This window comes from Saccostrea cucullata, unplaced genomic scaffold (genome assembly GCF_032062105.1).
Source record: "Saccostrea cucullata isolate Sc308-1 unplaced genomic scaffold, CSIRO_AGI_Scuc_v1 ctg489, whole genome shotgun sequence".
Classification (NCBI taxonomy): Eukaryota; Metazoa; Mollusca; class Bivalvia; order Ostreida; family Ostreidae; genus Saccostrea; species Saccostrea cuccullata.
In genome coordinates, this window is record NW_026935196.1 from 5,071 (window position 1) to 22,500 (window position 17,430).

General features: G+C 34.1%; 1 protein-coding gene across 1 annotated transcript in view; it reads left to right on the plus strand.

The window, feature by feature from the left end:
* The first annotated feature begins 12,137 nt into the window (after positions 1-12,137).
* Positions 12,138-17,430, plus strand: part of LOC134242196 (differentially expressed in FDCP 8 homolog) — a 7,099-nt gene continuing 1,806 nt past the window's right edge. Inside the window, exons 1-9 of the mRNA XM_062724264.1 lie at positions 12,138-12,766; positions 12,986-13,083; positions 13,313-13,462; positions 13,882-14,026; positions 14,122-14,186; positions 14,279-14,378; positions 14,602-14,729; positions 15,933-16,046; positions 16,439-16,660. Coding sequence (XP_062580248.1) covers positions 12,214-12,766; positions 12,986-13,083; positions 13,313-13,462; positions 13,882-14,026; positions 14,122-14,186; positions 14,279-14,378; positions 14,602-14,729; positions 15,933-16,046; positions 16,439-16,660 — 1,575 coding nt within the window. The 5' untranslated portion in view covers positions 12,138-12,213. The remainder of the gene's footprint in view (positions 12,767-12,985; positions 13,084-13,312; positions 13,463-13,881; positions 14,027-14,121; positions 14,187-14,278; positions 14,379-14,601; positions 14,730-15,932; positions 16,047-16,438; positions 16,661-17,430) is intronic.

Here is a 17,430-nt window from a genome sequence, read left to right on the forward strand (position 1 = left end):
TCCGTATCCAGGAATTCTTTGAATTTACTTCCCTCATTCAGACCATATGTCTTTCTAAGCTTCACATACTGAGTCCATAGCCTTGAAACTGCTACCTTAGTGGAGGTAAAATTGCAGTTTTGTGAGTTTTCAAAAACCCATTGAGCAGTCTTGGATGCTCCACATTCTTTTCTCAAGCTAATAATGTCAGAATTGAAAATTTTGATGTTTGAAGTGGACATTTCATTAAAAGATTGCAGCAAACTAACCATGAATATCACTGGTAGTAGCATATTATAGAATCTAAAGGGGAAAGATGAGACAAAAATTTAATTTAAATTACATGAGATTGAGGTTAAAAAATACATGTACATGTAAATTTCCGTAAACTGTATTAAAGATTGTCCAAATTGTCTGCGAATTGCTAGATTGTTAGATTAAGCTCTTACTATATCATTCTCTCTCCCCCCTCTCTCTCTTTCTTTATATCTTGCTTTCTCCCTCTCATGTTTGTTTGTTGTTTAACGTCCCTGATCAAACAATCTGAATCAAAATGTCTACACAACACAGTTAATGCAAAATTAAGCAGATCTACAGGCTGGCACGTAGCAACAGATGAAAGGGGGGGGGGGAGGGGCAGACCCACCCACCCCACACACACACACACACACACACTTTTTTCCAAAACAGAAATTTAACTGTTGAAAATGTTCATTGAAAGCTGGTTGCCCCCTTTTTTTGCTACAGGAAATTGATATAGGGTAATGTGTTTGATATTAAAAAAATTGGTACCCCCCCCCACACACACACACACACATATACACACGAAACAGGATTTTCAAGTTTGAGCAATATATATTCCTTGTTTTGCTTGTTAAATTTTTTCAGGTAAGTAATTTTTTTTCTTGACTGCCCCCCCCCCAACTTTTAAAAGCGATGCTACCTCACTGACGGGTATGAGCCTACCTTGCAAATGATTTAAAAATAAATAAAAATGTTTAAAAATAGATAATAATATTATCAAGCAAAAAATCCATCCATGCCTGTCCCTCGAGGGAAAATGTATAGTATATCACTATTTTTACTAATATGGTGTGTATAAATATTATTTCTTAATAAAGAAAAATACAAATTCAATTACAATACAGTATGTCAATGTGTGGATATAAACTGTATGGTATTAAGACAATGCAAATGAAGGCTGTGATAGTAAAACTATATTCCTCATAAAAACCATAATTTTCTATTACATTAATTTTTAAACATCATCCTCTAGAATTTATCATACGATAAATTAAGCTTTATTATTAATTTAGCAACTAACTTAAAAAAATTTTAACACTCCTTTAGATAAACAATAAAAAGGGTTTTATATATTATTTTTCCTTTTTTTTTTTTTATGTATTTATTTATTTATTTATTGTTTTTTTTTTTTAAATCATAAATTACGAGGGTCATTCAAAAAATACGTAGACAATGTCCTCCATCATCATATTATTCTTACAAAAATTCTAGATCAAAGCATTCTTATATGTAAAAACATTTATTTTGTTAGTGTGTAAAGTTTCATTCCATTTGATTACATGGAACTCGTGTTAGACAATTTTAAAAGTAACATATTTTGTCACCACGGAGCATGGTTAACAATACTATGGTATCAAAAACAACGTCGGAAAATTTTCTTAAAATTACTCTGCCTTTTCATTTCATCCACAGTTTGTTGCTTCATCTGGATTCTTGAAACTAAAGCCCTTTACACCTAGTTCAGTAACAATTGTTTGAGTACCTTAAGTAAAATGAAAATATTTTAAATTGAAAGTTAAATTTCAAATTCTTTATCGCGTAACTCTTGTTTTCACAAGTTCCGCAAAAGTGAATCGCAAATCACATTTTATGACGTTACTAACTCTTTGACAAGATTTTTTACTATAATTTGTTTCTTCGCAGATCGTTCGTGGTCCGATTCCAAGTCTGTAACACTCAAACAATGGTCATTCCCATTATAAACAAATGCATAGCATTTTGCATCAATTTCCTGGTTCATCAAGCATTCTCAGAGTTTCTTTTAAAGGTTTCCCGAATGCAAAACAAAATTTTATCGGTACTCCTAACTCCACGTCCTTCGACGTCATCATTTTTTGCTTCTTTTCATGACGTATATATGCCTTTAGAAATTGATATCTTTTAAACGAAACGATGTATCACATTAAAATTTTTTAGCATATGCAGTAATTGAACAATTTTGAATTTAAACATTTCAATTTTATTTCATTTAAGAGCCATTTATTAGAGATACACTCTAGACATTATAAAGTGTATAATTAGAAAATAGGTCAATTTTGACCCTGCTCCGTACCCCATTTTTTCTGTTTTAAATTTCTTTGATAATTTTGATAATTATCAAGATATTTTCCAATTTTTTTGCTCAAATTATTTGAATTCATTGTTACAATATGTGTAAAAAAAATTTGGTTTTAATATGACGTTAAATAAAAAAGTTATGACAAAAGTCTACGAACTTTTTGAATGACCCTCGTATTGCTTAAAAATTACAACATGCTTTTTTCTTTTCTTTTCTTTTTTTTTTATAAGTATTACCCAGTTCTCATCATTGATTCATGTAATATATTAATTTAGTGACATTTATAAATGAATTTTGAACATGAATTTTAAAAAAAAAAATACCTCCTTTGGCACCCCATAAGAAAGACATGCAGAGTTACACCCCTCGAAAATCCATAGTTACAGAAACAAACTCCATTACAAAACAGTTTAGCCCATAGGCGCTCCCCATGTAATTCTGTAAATGACGTATGATAAGTATATATAGGCTACCCCTCTATACTATAAAATGGATATTTTATAGTATAGAGGGGTAGACCTATATATACTTATCATACGTCATTTACAGAATTACATGGGGAGCGCCTATGGTTTAGCCTAGTAGGCGTGAAAATGACGTTAAATGAAGTAATTCGCGAAATATGTTGTGTTGTTATTTGAAGGATCGCTTTTTAGCGCCGATGTTAGGGAAAATAATCTACACAGTTTCTTAAAGAAGAGACGATTCTCTTTCGATCTATTATTGTAACACATATGCAACCGGCTCAGCATACGAGTGAAAAATCGCTCTGAAAAAAAGCTTACGTTTGACGATCTATTATCATAGCAATTAAGTAAAATAGTCGGACATGTTTGATATCATTATACTCACCATGATCTTCTCCACCTACTTTTGTACAAAAAAGCAGACTAATACCTCTGTAGTCCTGGTAACGGAGGAATAAAAGAACGCGGTTTTTAGGACGTGTTAAATTCGTGACGTTTTATTTCAGAACATGTTCCAACAATGAAGCGGAATATAAAAAAGCATAAAACAATAAAAAATTTAAAATTATAATACTCAGATAGTTAAACAATTTGTCTTTACAGTTCAATTAGATTTTTTGATGTTGTAGATATGAAAATGTGTTAAATACGCTCTTTAAAACTGGTAGTTTTGTATACTGTCACATAGCGTAATAAATAACGTAAAATGACTTGTGGATGCTAATTTTACTTAAAAGGGACGTTAATGCATGGTAATCTAACAAACATGCTCTATGATAAACGTGATATCCTTACTTTTTCAATCGTCAACTTCCCCTACTAATGCAGCAATACATTGTTTACCTTTGTCACCTGCATACGGGGTTTATATCTCTCAATTGATTCGATATGCAAGAGCATGCTCTACGTATATATACAATTACAATTTATCATTGAGTCCAATGCTGACAGACATTTTTCATATTAATTGTTAATCCATTATTTATACACTGAATTGACGACGGATTTTTCCGCTCTTTCCCGATCATGACAAGGAGCATATGGCGGGTGTGACCGGTCGGCAGAGAATGCTCCACTCTTCCTCGGCACCTGATCCCTCCTCTGATGTTTTTGGAGGTCCGTGTTTGCTCTCCTCCTATTTATATTATACCCCCCTAAAACTTCGTATATAGGAATCACCTTGTCCGTCTGTCCGTCCGTCCGTCTGTCTAGCTGTGCAAACGACAGTCCGGTCCATATCTTTCTTACGGAGGAATATTAGTATCTACTACTTCACACAAAGATTGCCCATGACCCAAGGGTGTGTCATGATCTTGATCCAAGTTCATTTAAGGAAATTCAAGGTCACTTTCAGAAAAATTTGATAATTTGTGTCCGATCCACATCTCTTTATGGATAAACTTGAAAGATTCTCATTTCACACAAAAATTGTTTATAACCTAAGGGTGTGTCATCACCTTGACCCAAGGTCATTTGGAGGTCACTGGAAGAAAAATTTCATAATTTGTGTCCAGTCCATATCTTTTTTATAGATAAACTTGGTAGATTCTCATTTCACACAAAGATTCCTCCTAACCTAAGAATGTGTCATGACCTGGGTCAAGATCATTTGGGGAAGTTCAAGGTCACTGGAAGAAACATTTTATAACTCGTGTCTGGTCCATATCTTTCTTATGGATAAACTTGGTAGGTTCTCATTTCACACAAAGATTGCCCATGACCTAAGGGTGTGTCATGACGTTGAGCCAATGTCATTTGGGGAAGTTCAAGGTCACTGGAAGAAAAATTTTATTATTTGTGTCCGGTCTATATCTTTCTTTGTTATGGAAAAACTTGAATCTTCTACTTTACGCAAACATTGCTAATCAGCTGAGGTTGTGTCATGACTTTGAACCAAGGTCATTTATGCAAGTTCAAGGTCACGGACAGAAAAAGTTCATAATTCGTGTCTGGTCCGTATATTTAGTCTACTTTTTTATTAGGCTGCACCTTCTTTTCATTTATAAAAAGTATAATGAGCAATTACATTTGCACTAAAAATGTTTTAGTAGTTCTCTCTTCTCTTAGTTCCATGAAATATTCATGATTTAACACTTCTGAAAAACCCAGCGGGGGGTATTTTGTCCCGTTTGGACAGTTCTAGTTTGTTTTGTTTTATGGACTTTGAACTTGAATACTTTTCGTTATCTCCTTATTTTTCACGTAGAAGTTTTTTTTTTAATAAATTCTGCTTCATAGTAATACAAAAAGGTCGGATAAAAAGAGGGGCACAATTAGCATCTATAGGGTTCCAACTGTTTGTTGGAAGACTTGGTATCCGAAGATTACCACAGGTACTTGGGTCGTGGTTTATAAATATGTATAATGTACCTTACTGATACTTTTTTTTTACATATCAATAAGGTACAATATAAATATTAATAAACCACGACCCAAGTACCTGTGAAGATTACCTACAAAGTTGTCATTTATTTGTTTGTAGAATAAGTGTTTTTCAACGAAGAATTTTTTTGATCGCCAATTGCAAGATATGGTGGAATGCAAGATTAAACGTTGATTACGAATATTATGTATGTTCATGGAATCAATTGCTTTAGTTGTTTGCACTATAAACACTTGTCATGCAAAAAAATAGAAACGAGCACTAAGATTTATATATTATGACTACACAAGCAGTTATGACCAGCTACTAGTAAAATCAAACCTCCCCTCACTGAAAATCAGGCGTATGAGAGCCATGGCCCTAGAAGTTTTCAAAATTATGAACAAGCAAAGCCCACTGTTCCTGCAAGATTGAGTTCAACAGCGAAATTCCACATACAATTTTAAGTATCAAAAGACTCTGGAATTACCTAGGCCAAGAACAACTAGGTATGGAAAACAGTCATTCAGCTATGCAGCTGCTACGTTGTGGAATTCTTTACCAAATCATGCTAGGGAACTTTCCACCCTCAGCCAGTTTAAAACCTTCGTTGAAACATGGACGGGGGTAAAATGCAAATGTAGTTCCTGCAGAAACCACAGCGTGGGCTGCATAGCTGATGAGACGATATTTATTTGTTATTTATTCATTTAGTTTAGAAACAGTTTTTTATTTTTGAAATTTTCCATTATTTTTGAAATCTTTCATTTACTTTACTGATACCACCTCATTTTATTTTATTGTTTTCTAGTGTTTCTCTTATATCTGTAAATTAAACCTTGCCTCTTGAAGAATTTTTTCTTTACCCTCACAACAATGCATATCTTACCTATGTACCTGCAGTAGGTAGGGACTGACCAATCACTAGGCAGGATGTGTATTGATGAGGAATATAAATTATTTTTTTCCCCTTCTTTCTCAATTTGGTTTAGCTATATCTGTGTGGATTTTTAATTTTCTAAATTTTCAAATTTATTGATTTTAGGCCATCCTTAAAAAATTGTTTTTTTGCGGTAACGCGACCGACTCACCAAAATCCACCCTACTGGATTTTTTTTATGGGTTCAAAAAAAATTTTTTTTTTTTTTTTTACATATCCATTTTCTAATTTTATCCTATTGACATTTTTTTACGTCCCCATTGCACCTGTAGATGCCGTTTTTTAAAAAAGAACTGATGTGTTCTAATATTTGAACAATAAAAGATTGGATTCATTAAGAATGCCTTAATTTTCTTGTTTGATTAGTAACTTAAAGTAAAATCTAAGACATAGTTAATACCTCTATCTAATCGAAATTTAATTCTGACTTTTTGTCTCCAAAAAGAAAAATAATCCTACCTACCTACCCACACCTAAAATGATGAGGCGCGTTACCGCAAAAAAATTTTTTTAAGGATGGCCTTATTATTATTATTCATTATTATTAATAATAATACAATTAGTTATTTTTAATCTGACTTTATGGGTTAAACGTAGTGCCTAATTAATTTTATATTACTGTCATATGACTTTTATTTATTTATTTTATAATATTCACATTATTATTATTTCTGTTTTTCTTAATGAAATCATATTGCTTTTCAAGTTTGTCTTTTTTCTTTAACATATATATATATATATATATATATATATATATATATATATATATATATATATATATATATATATATATATATATATATATATATATATATATATATATATATATATATATATATATATATATATATATATATATATATATATATATATATATATATATATATATATATATATATCAATTCCCAAAGTTTGTTTAATTCTTAAAACTCGTTTTATCTGCCATATGTATGTGTATATATGTACATGTGTTTTTGCATGTTAATTTATGTTTGTAAATGTTTTCTTGTGATATTTTAACTGTGATAGTCGGATTAAGAGCTCTACAGAGCTCATGTTTCTTGTTATGCAATGTATACAATGCCGACTTTAAATAAAAATTTACTTACTTATGCTTATTTTATATGGAAATTGAAAAGTTCTACGAATTTCGGGAGAAATATTTAAACTATAATCCAGAAAATTTAGAGTAGAAAAGTAAGAAAGCAAAAATTTGTATAAAATGATAAATTGTGAAAATATTTTAATCACGTACATGAGTTTACAGAATCATTTGGGGTCATTCTAGCTGCAGATCTGTAGCTCTCCGAAAAAATAATTTGACAGACCGTAGAGCTACAGTGCCACCCATTGAAAAAACTGTATATTTATTGCGCACAAAAAAGTGCGCTGTTTATCAATTTATTTCTCTATGTTTTTAAAACTAAAACCTCAAAATATTACTAAACGTGTATTCCTAACATAATCTTTCACTGCTTCCACAACAAAACATACATTATAGTTGTTGTATATAGCCCTCCTGGCCCTGAAATCGAGATCATCGAAAATTTCGTCTGTTTATACTGCCATTTTGATTTGTAAGATAAATCGGCCCAACGCGTTTCGTGTAGATGTCAACTACGAAAGTACTTGATAGAAGAGTACGAAATGTTTTGAAATCTAAAGTTTTTGCAATTGAGGTAAGAATTTGGAAGAATTAATGCATACACAAGCGCAACTTTTTGTGCGCAATAAATATACTTTTTTTTCAATGGGTGGCACTGTAGCTCTCCGGTCTATCAATGTATATTTTTCGGAGAGCTACAGTTCTGCAGCTAGGGTCATTCAGAGCACTTGAGAAACTTATTGCACGGGTTACCAACAAGATCCTCTTGCTTTGAGTCCACTAAATCGGGATCGAGATTCAATTTTTTGGTAAACAAATAAACAAAGTCTGAAACAGTGAGGAGAAAGCGATCATTTATCTTTTAGGCTGAATCTGTTATCAGATACAAGAAAAACTGTCAAAATGAACGGTATTTTTATACATTTTATTACCTGTAGTTAATTATTTTAGCCTACATTGTTTCACTGGATCTCTGCAACAACACTGACAGTCGCGATCGCGTGACAGGAAGTGTCTGGCGGATTTCCAATTTTCGATAGGCTATCTTTGTTTTTTGTATGATGTTTAAAAACTGTAAATATTGACTGTATAATATCAATAGTCATTGCAACGAAAAGCTGTGTACTACAGAAACAGATGAAAGTTATCTTGATGCATGTAATTTGCTTCATTGTCGTTGTTGAGTATAATTTGTGTTGCAGTTTTTATACGCCCGTCTTAAGACGGGACGTATTATGTTATAGGCTTCGTGTCCGTCCGTCTGTCCGTCTGTCCGTCTGTCTGTTAGCTTTTTCGTTTCCGGCTCATAACTTTAATACTACTAGGCCTAGGATTACCAAACTTTGTCATCTGATGCATCTTGGGTAGAAGGTGTGTCGCACACAAAAAGTAGGTCGCTCTGACCTTTAATTAAGAAGTTATAGCCAAATATGGAAAAATCCTTTCCGGCCCATAACTAGAAAACCATAAGACCTACAATCATCAAACTTGGCCAGTTTATGCATCTTAGGTAGAAGGTGTGTCGCGACCTATTTCAAGGTCACTGTGACCTTTAATTTAAGTGGATTTTTAAAAAAAAAATGTGTCTTTTTACTATTCATTTACACATCCTAAATAATGTAAGAGTATTGCACTGTTCTTATTAAAAAAGTGTTAAATCAAGAAAATACTTATTTTTTTTTAAGCATATACTTGACAGCAATCTAAAACAAATATAATGTATGTTAGAGAAATCCCATGTCTCCCATGAGTGTAATTATCAAGCACTGGTCAAGAAGAATTTGATAACAGAAAATTGCATGTCAAATTAGAGAGAAACTAGTGCTAATTGTAACGGGGACCGTTACAGATGTTCCCCAAACGCTCCCCAACTACCTTTTGGTGCCATATTCCCTGTAAGCTTCATTAAATAAGACAAACTCTATGCATCTGAGATTTTAACAACATTTACAAAGAAGTGTACAAAAATCATTTAAACTTTAGCATTGCACGCGTGCACATGTGAATGCATTTGCGTCATGACCATATCATCTTGTCTACACAATCTATATTTTTAATACACTGAATATTAAAGTATTTAATCCAAAATTATTTAAAAAATACGCTCATTCAAGTGTATGTTTGATTTTACTCATTTCACGTGCACGCACGTGTATACATGAGCATGGTGACCATACCTTCTTGTAGAAGTCCATTACATCTATCTATGTTCTAAATTCCACCCCGTTTGGGTGAAAACTAAGGGAGTTATAGCTGTTTAAACTTTCAGCCAATCAGATTGCAGCACATGTACACGCATGTGTATGCATGTGCATGGTGACCATACCTACTTGTAGAAGTCCATTATATCTATCTATGTTCCAAATCCCATCCTGTTTGGTTGAAAACCAAGGGAGTTATAGCTGTTTAAAGTTTCAGCCAATCAGATTGCAGCGCACGTGCATGCACGTGTTTTCATGATAATTTCTTTTATTTCATGTTGTAGGATATTCTAATGCATGGCTATGTTCAAAATTTCCAAGGATTTCTTCAAACAACAAGAAAGATATTGAGACTTTAGTTGCAGCCAATCAGAGCGAAGTGCACGTGCATGCGCGTGAGATCTTGCTATTTTCACCATGTCGTCATGTCTATACTACTAATATATCCTCACATTATGAGCTTCAAAGCATTTCATCTAAAAATAGAACAGTTGTGGCTATATCTACTATATTGGTCATTTCACGTGTTGCACGTGCACGCTCTTGCAAGCACGTGCGCGCAAAATGACCTTGATTCCGCAAATCTACATAACATGTCTACTAACCCTAAAAAGGTTTTACCTATATCGGACGAACAGTTTACAAGATCATTCCCGGACAAAAAAGTTCCAGGAAGAAGAAGAAAAATAATAATAATAATAACTAGGGCTAATTGTAACGGGGACCGTTACAGATGTTCCCCAAACGCTCCCCAACTCCCTTTTGGTGCCGTATTCCCTGTAAGCGCTATTAAGTAAGACACACTTTATGCAATTTAGACTTAAACAACGTTTTCCCAGAAGAATACAAAATGTATCTAAATTTTAGCATTGCACGCGTGCTCATCTGAATGCATGAGCGTAATGACCACATCATCTTGTCTACACTATATATATATATATATTTTAATATACTTAATAACAAATCAATTAATCCAGAAGTATTAGAAAATACACTCATTTAAGCGTATTTTAATATTACTCATTTCACATGCACGCACGTGCATGCACGTGCATGAGGACTATACCTTCTTGTAGGAGTCTATTATGTCTGTCTATGTTCTAAATCCCATCCTGTTTGGTTGAAAAACAAGGGAGTCATAGCCATTTCCAGTTTTAGCCAATAAGATTGCAGCACACGTGCATGCGCGTGTTTTCACGACAATTGTTATATATCATATTGTAGTACATCCTAAAGTATGTATATATTTAAGATTTCATAGCATTTCGTCAAAAAACAAAAAAGATATTGAGATTTTTGTTTCAGCCAATCAGAACGAAGCGCACGTGCATGATGACCATACCTTCTTGTAGGAGTCTATTATATCTGTCTATGTTCTAAATCCCATCCTGTTTGGTTGAAAAATAAGGGAATTATAGCCATTTCAAGTTTAAGCCAATCAGATTGCAGCGCACGTGCATGCGCGTGTTTTCATGACAATTTTTATATATAATATTGTAGAACATCCTAAAGTATGCCTATATTTTAAATTTCATATTATTTCGTCAAAAAACAGAAAAGATATTGAGATTTTTGTTTCAGCCAATCAGAGCAAAGCGCACGTGCATGCGCGTGAGTTCGTGCTAATTTGACAGTGTCATATTATCTACACTATTAATATATCTTTATATAATGAGTTTCAAATCATTTAATTAAAACATGTAAAAGTTATAGCGATATTAAGTATATCGGTCATTTCTCTCATTTCACGCGCACGCACGTGCATGCGTATGCGCGCAAAATGACCTTCGTTCCGCACACCTACACTACACACCTATTAACCCTAAAAAGGTTTTAGCTTAGTTGGGTGAACAGTTTCTGAGAACACTCGCGGACAAAAAAGTACCGGAGAACAAAGAAGAAAAAAAAGAATAATAATAATAATAATAATAAGAAACCGAGTAAAAACAATATGTTCCCAAACTCCGTTTGGGGAACATAATAATAAGAAACAGAGTAAAAACAATATGTTCCCCAACTTCGTTTGGGGAACATAATTAATGGGTTTTGAGTGCGAGGAGCTATTGACAGAGCATTGGCCTTATCTATATCCCTTGAGAATTGGGCAAATGGGTAAGCCTGTTTGATTAAAAATAGCTCTTGTTGACTAGCTTAAGTTTTGAAATGAATTCGATGAAAAGTAATTAAAACTAATTTGATATTGCATAATTGACTAATCTGATATTATGTAATATTATTAATTTAAAAACTAATTTTATGGGTGGGGTTGAATCAGCATGTCCATATGAATTACATACTAAAATCTGTCGGACATTAAATCTCAACCAAAAAAAAAAAAAATCTGAGAGTATTTTATATGTTTTAAAAAAAAATTATAGTGCAGACCCATTCATCTCTTGGTAGTAATGAGCAGACAAGCATCCAGTTAAAGATTAATTAATGAGTTCAATGTAGGAAGGGTAGCTATCTCAGTCGCTCTGATTAAGCAGCCCTTTGGGGATTAGACAGAAGAACTGCTGGTCAGTTTATAACATATGTCATTTGATGGCCAGCCTTTTTTTTCAAAATTAATTTGGTATAGATTAAGTTGTTAAGACTAATTTGATGATGGGCATTTGACAAGGTTTAACACAACCAGCACAGAAATCTATCAGTGATGTAATATTTATTATAATTGATGCCTACATCACAGGGGATGGATAAATGACAAATCATCGAAATCTTTGAATCAAGGTTGATGTGATTTTCTTGCACCTAAACTGTTCAAGAAAATTGTAATTTTTTTGACGGGCGTATCATGCTGTGGCGCGGCACTTTATTGTGTTATGCCATGGAAAAATCCACTGAAACATCGACAGTGAGAAGAGCCTCAGATCTCCCAATAAGTGCCAAAAGTACAGTATCGGGTGGCCTTGTGCATCACATCGAGTCAAGTACAGCCAGTGTTAAGTTAACGGGGCATCGTGTCAGGAAGCTCTCCGACACAGATTCAGATTTCTCTTCATCAGAGGAGGAAGAGAGAGACTACACAATTACAGAGATTGACCTGACTAAGGAAGTGGGACCTCCGTCAGGGCTCGAAGACACAGAACCACTCAGCGATGAAGATAGTGGGACCGTGACAGTGAAAAGCTCAAACAACCGGGAACAGTTAGATTCACTGCAGACATCGGAACCTAAAGTCAAAGTCATTGTAGAAGAGTCCAGACAAAAGTCAGAGCTGAAGAAAATATTTTCTATGGACAGATTCAATCCTTTTGACAGAGATTTACACATGGAGGAGAACCATTATACAGAGGAAGTCATACCAGCTATCAGTGAACAGGATTTTAGATTCAAGTCCAGTAACGGTGTGTGTGTGTAAATCCTGATATTTCTGTATAATCCTTCATTTTTGAGTCATGGTTAAGTTAAATGTAAAGTTTTTAAATGAAGACATACATGCAGACCAGTCACAAAAGAAAAATTGATGGTCATTATGAGGATGTTTTGCAGATCTATAAACTGTGATGATAAAGGGAGATGGTTTTGCAGTCTTAATCTTATGCATATGTGTATCTCTAATTCAGGATCTAATGGCAGCTCTTGGACGGACATTTCTGATGACAATCCAGACATTACGAATGCTGACCTGGGACTAGCAGAGGATCACTTCTCTCACCCTGAGGCAAGTAACATTTTATTTGTTGACATTGTTTAGAAAAATTCTTGTAATTAATTGACTGATGTTTATAATCTCTGAATGGCCATTGATAGAATATTTTGAGTGAGAGGATACAAGATCTTGCTTGGATACAAAGTTCTTTTGATTATCTTGGTACAAAATGAACTACATATATGCACTTTCAAATTAGATTTTCATTTTGTATCTGACGTCTTTGTATTGATATGAACAGGGACATTTTGGGCTGAGTAGCACAGAGGAGATGGAGATGGCTATAGAGAATTGTAAAGATTTGATTGGTCAAGCCCAGCCTCATTCTGACCGACACAAAAATCTTGTCCAGAAACTGGTTCAACTGAGACTGAAGCTTCAGGAGTTAAAGGTAAACTTACCAAAGTTATAATGAAAAGGCATAAAATGCTAAAGATATTTGAACAAAACTGAGCAAATGAGAAATCTCATTCAAGCAATGAGTGTAACTGTGCATGTTTGTTTGTTTGTATGTTGTTTAACATCCCTTTCGAGAATTTTTCACTCATGTGCAGACGTCACCATTTGTCGGTGGAGAGCTGCAAATTTTGTCCTTTAGTCGGCACTCAGGGCCATTGAGCAGGGAGGGATCTTTCTCATGCCAGCACCTACTGCGACAACATTCTCAACCAAAAGACAACCCTGGACCTCCCACAGTGGGATTTGAACCCTGGACATGAGGATAAATTTCTTACTTCACGACTTTAGAGCAGACATTCTAACCACTGTGCCACACGGGGTGACTTAACTGTGCATGTATTTCTTCAACAGGATGGCCCAGAACCTGTCCCACTAGATGTTAAGCTGGTGGTGGGACACAAATTCCAGACCCAGGAGAGTCGGAGTACAAAGTACTACTGTGAGAAGTGTAACGCCATGATTCTGGGGGTCATACAGAAATGGTTCAAATGTTCAGGTAGCTATGTAACCTGGATAAAGCAGTTCATTTTGTAATTATGCAGTGTGTATGTTGTCAGGGGCATTAAGACTTCGCGTTTTGTTTTTTTTCAGAATGTGGATATAGCTGTCATGAAAAGTGTCTTAATACAATAACTAGAATGTGTGCCAGTCAGAAGGTTAGAAATCAGACAATTGGTGAAAGGTTATACATCTTATATTTAAAATAAGATATTTTATGTCTTAATGAATAAAATGAATACTTTTGTAGGTGCTGGATATCCCTGAATTCTGTCTTTCAATTTGTCCAAACAGAGGTTTATCTGCCCAGAACTACAGGTGTGCAGAATGTAGGAAAGCCATTTCATTCCGTAAGATTTTCTTTGTCAACTTACACATTTAATTCAGTAACATCAGTCAGCAAGTCATTGGATTTTTGCTGCCTACTCTCAATTAACTTTTTTTATCAAATCTCCGTAATTTTTTTTGGCATAGATTAAATCTCCATCCTTTTTATTGCCGTTTGCATCTGCCCCTTTATTGTTTTTTTCTTATATTCAATATATTTCAATGGTTATGGTCTTTCTTTCCCAGAGTCAGGTTTCAGTGAGCCTCGGCTTTGTGATTACTCAGGAAATTATTTTTGTGAACTTTGTCACTGGAACAATATTATGGTCATTCCTGCCAGAGTTCTACATAACTGGGACTTTGAACCCAGAAAGGTCAGTGCTCTTTGTATTTATGAGTAATATATCATAATGAATTTAAGATTTCTTGCTCAATTGAGCAATTAAACTGCTTGTCGAATATATACAGTTAATTCTCGATAAACCGCCACCTTTTGTAATTTAGAAATCATGGCGGTATAACGAATTTGGCGATGAATTGAATTTCCCATCTTTTAGATAACAAGAAGTATGCGTAGAGTTACTGTTCTTAGAAATACCATTTAGCGTTTCTATTTTTAATATAACATATACATGAAAATAACAACATATTTCTGATTGAAAATACTTCAAGTAATTTTTTTAAATTTACAATGTCGCTAAAACAAAATGTGCAGTTATGAAAGAAAGGCAAGTAAATGTGTATGCATGTAAATCTGCATGTATGATATTGAAAAAAAAAAAAACTTGCTGGGTGGACTGTCGTGATATATTGCCGATAGTACGTAAAATGCATTCTTGAATAAATTCATTGTTTATGGCATTATTGATAATGAAACGTTCACAATTTATACCGTTTTATTATTTTTTCAGCAAACCTTACATTGTTAAAAGCAGAGATCATCAAAATAATATTGTTATCGGCGTACTAAGTTTAACAGTGACCGCTTTCGTGGCGAAGCCGTGAACAAATATTTTTATTAAACAGAAAACAAAATTATTATAACAGTTCATGTTAAAATTATTGTTTATTTAATGCTCGTTTAATTACTTAATTGCATGTACCTTGTCTGCCTTTACATGCTTTACAACAGGAATGGCGTCACAACCAATTAGCCGTGCTTCACTGACCTGTGGCGGTATATCGAGATAATTGACACTTAAAAATGGACGTTTGTTGTGAAAACAGGGTGGCGGATGGCTGTATGCGAATTTGGCGTTATAAAGAGAATTTTATATAGCAGGAAAAACGTTCTTGGGAAATCATGGCGGTATTGCGAAAATGGCGATGAATCGAATGGCGATAATTTGAGAATTGACTGTTTGTGTTAATTTGCATACAAAATGCATGTGTATGCACATGTAAAATTAATTTACATTTTTAGAACTTAGCAATTTTTAAATATTACATGATTTTCTTATGATGTATGAAAAAAGAGAGTAAAATTATTTGCTACCTGCTGGTTATTTGTAGAATTTTACAATTTCTTAATAACAAATTGATAACGTTTTAATTTAATGACAATAAACCTGTTACAGGTGAGTCGTGCCTCTAAGCAGTTCCTGAAGCTGATGACCTCTAAAGCTGTAATGAGAATCCAGGATGTCAACCCCATGCTGTTCAATTTCGTAGAGGAACTCAATGATGTCAAGGTCAGTTTGAAAATTAGGTCACATTTTACAAAAGAACTACAACTTGAACAAAAAAATCAGGCCTACATTTAACAAAACTGAGACCAAAAAAAAAAAATCAGGCCTGCATTTAACAAAAGACATACCACTCAGACCAAAGCCTCTAGCTTGTAAAATCTTGCAAACTTATTATTCTTACAAAAAAAATTTCCATTTACTTTCAATTTCATCCTGGAAAAAATATCTAAATAAATTTTAAATTAATGTTAAGGAGTATTATATTTTTGGCTAATAGCAAGTTCTTTAATAGATGCCTCTGATTTCTACTAAGCATCTGCATTAGTATTATGTCTTATTTGTACGTTGAACCCAAATTGTTAATTTTGGGTAATCACATATTTATTTGTCATTAGAAACTGCGAGAGGAGTTGTTGATAATGAAGAAGTACCTGTTGGTATGCAGTGAGGCCATGGAGAAGAAGTTCTTGTTGTTACTGAAGGAGAGACAACACTTTGTGGAGACTTCTGATAAATACTCCATGCAGGACCTGCTGGACATAACATCTGATACACTCCTCCCAGAGCTAGCCAATATACACACAACATGGGCCCAACATATCAAAACAGATTGTCAGGTATGGACACCCCCCCATATAACAAAACAGATTGCCATGTATGGACACCCCCATATAACAAAACAGATTGTCAGGTATGGACACCCCCCCCCCATATAACAAAACAGATTGCCATGTATGGGCAAAGCATATCAAAACAGATTGTCAGGTATGGACAACCCCCATATAACAAAACAGATTGTCATGTATGGGCAAAGCATATCAAAACAGATTGTCAGGTATGGGCCCAGTACATCAAAACAGATTGTCAGGTATGCGCCCAGCACATCAAAACAGATTGTCAAGTATATGGCTAGCATATCAGGACAGATTGTCAGGTAATAATGGGCCCAGCACAACTAAACAGATTGTCATGTTATGGCCCAGCACATCAAAACAGATTGTCAGGTATGGGCCCAGCATATCAAAACAGATTGTCAGTTAGGGGCCAAACATAACAAAACAGATTGTCAGGTATGGGCCAGGACACATCAAAACAGATTCTCAGGTATGGACCCAACATATCAAAACAGTCAGGTCCTAATTGGCCCAGCATATCAAAAGAGATTGTCACGTATTAAGGAAACTGAAGAAGTGTGTTTATGATTAATCTTCAAGGGTGAAAATATATAGAATGTAAACTAGCTTTCCTAACATAATTTAAGCTGGATACCAATATCTTTACATTACCTGAAATTCAGGAATTTTTGTGTAAACATAAATCAAATATAGTTTAGTTTAAGGTAAAAAGACATGTATTAGTTGAGCTTTCTAGCTCATGTGTAGCTTCA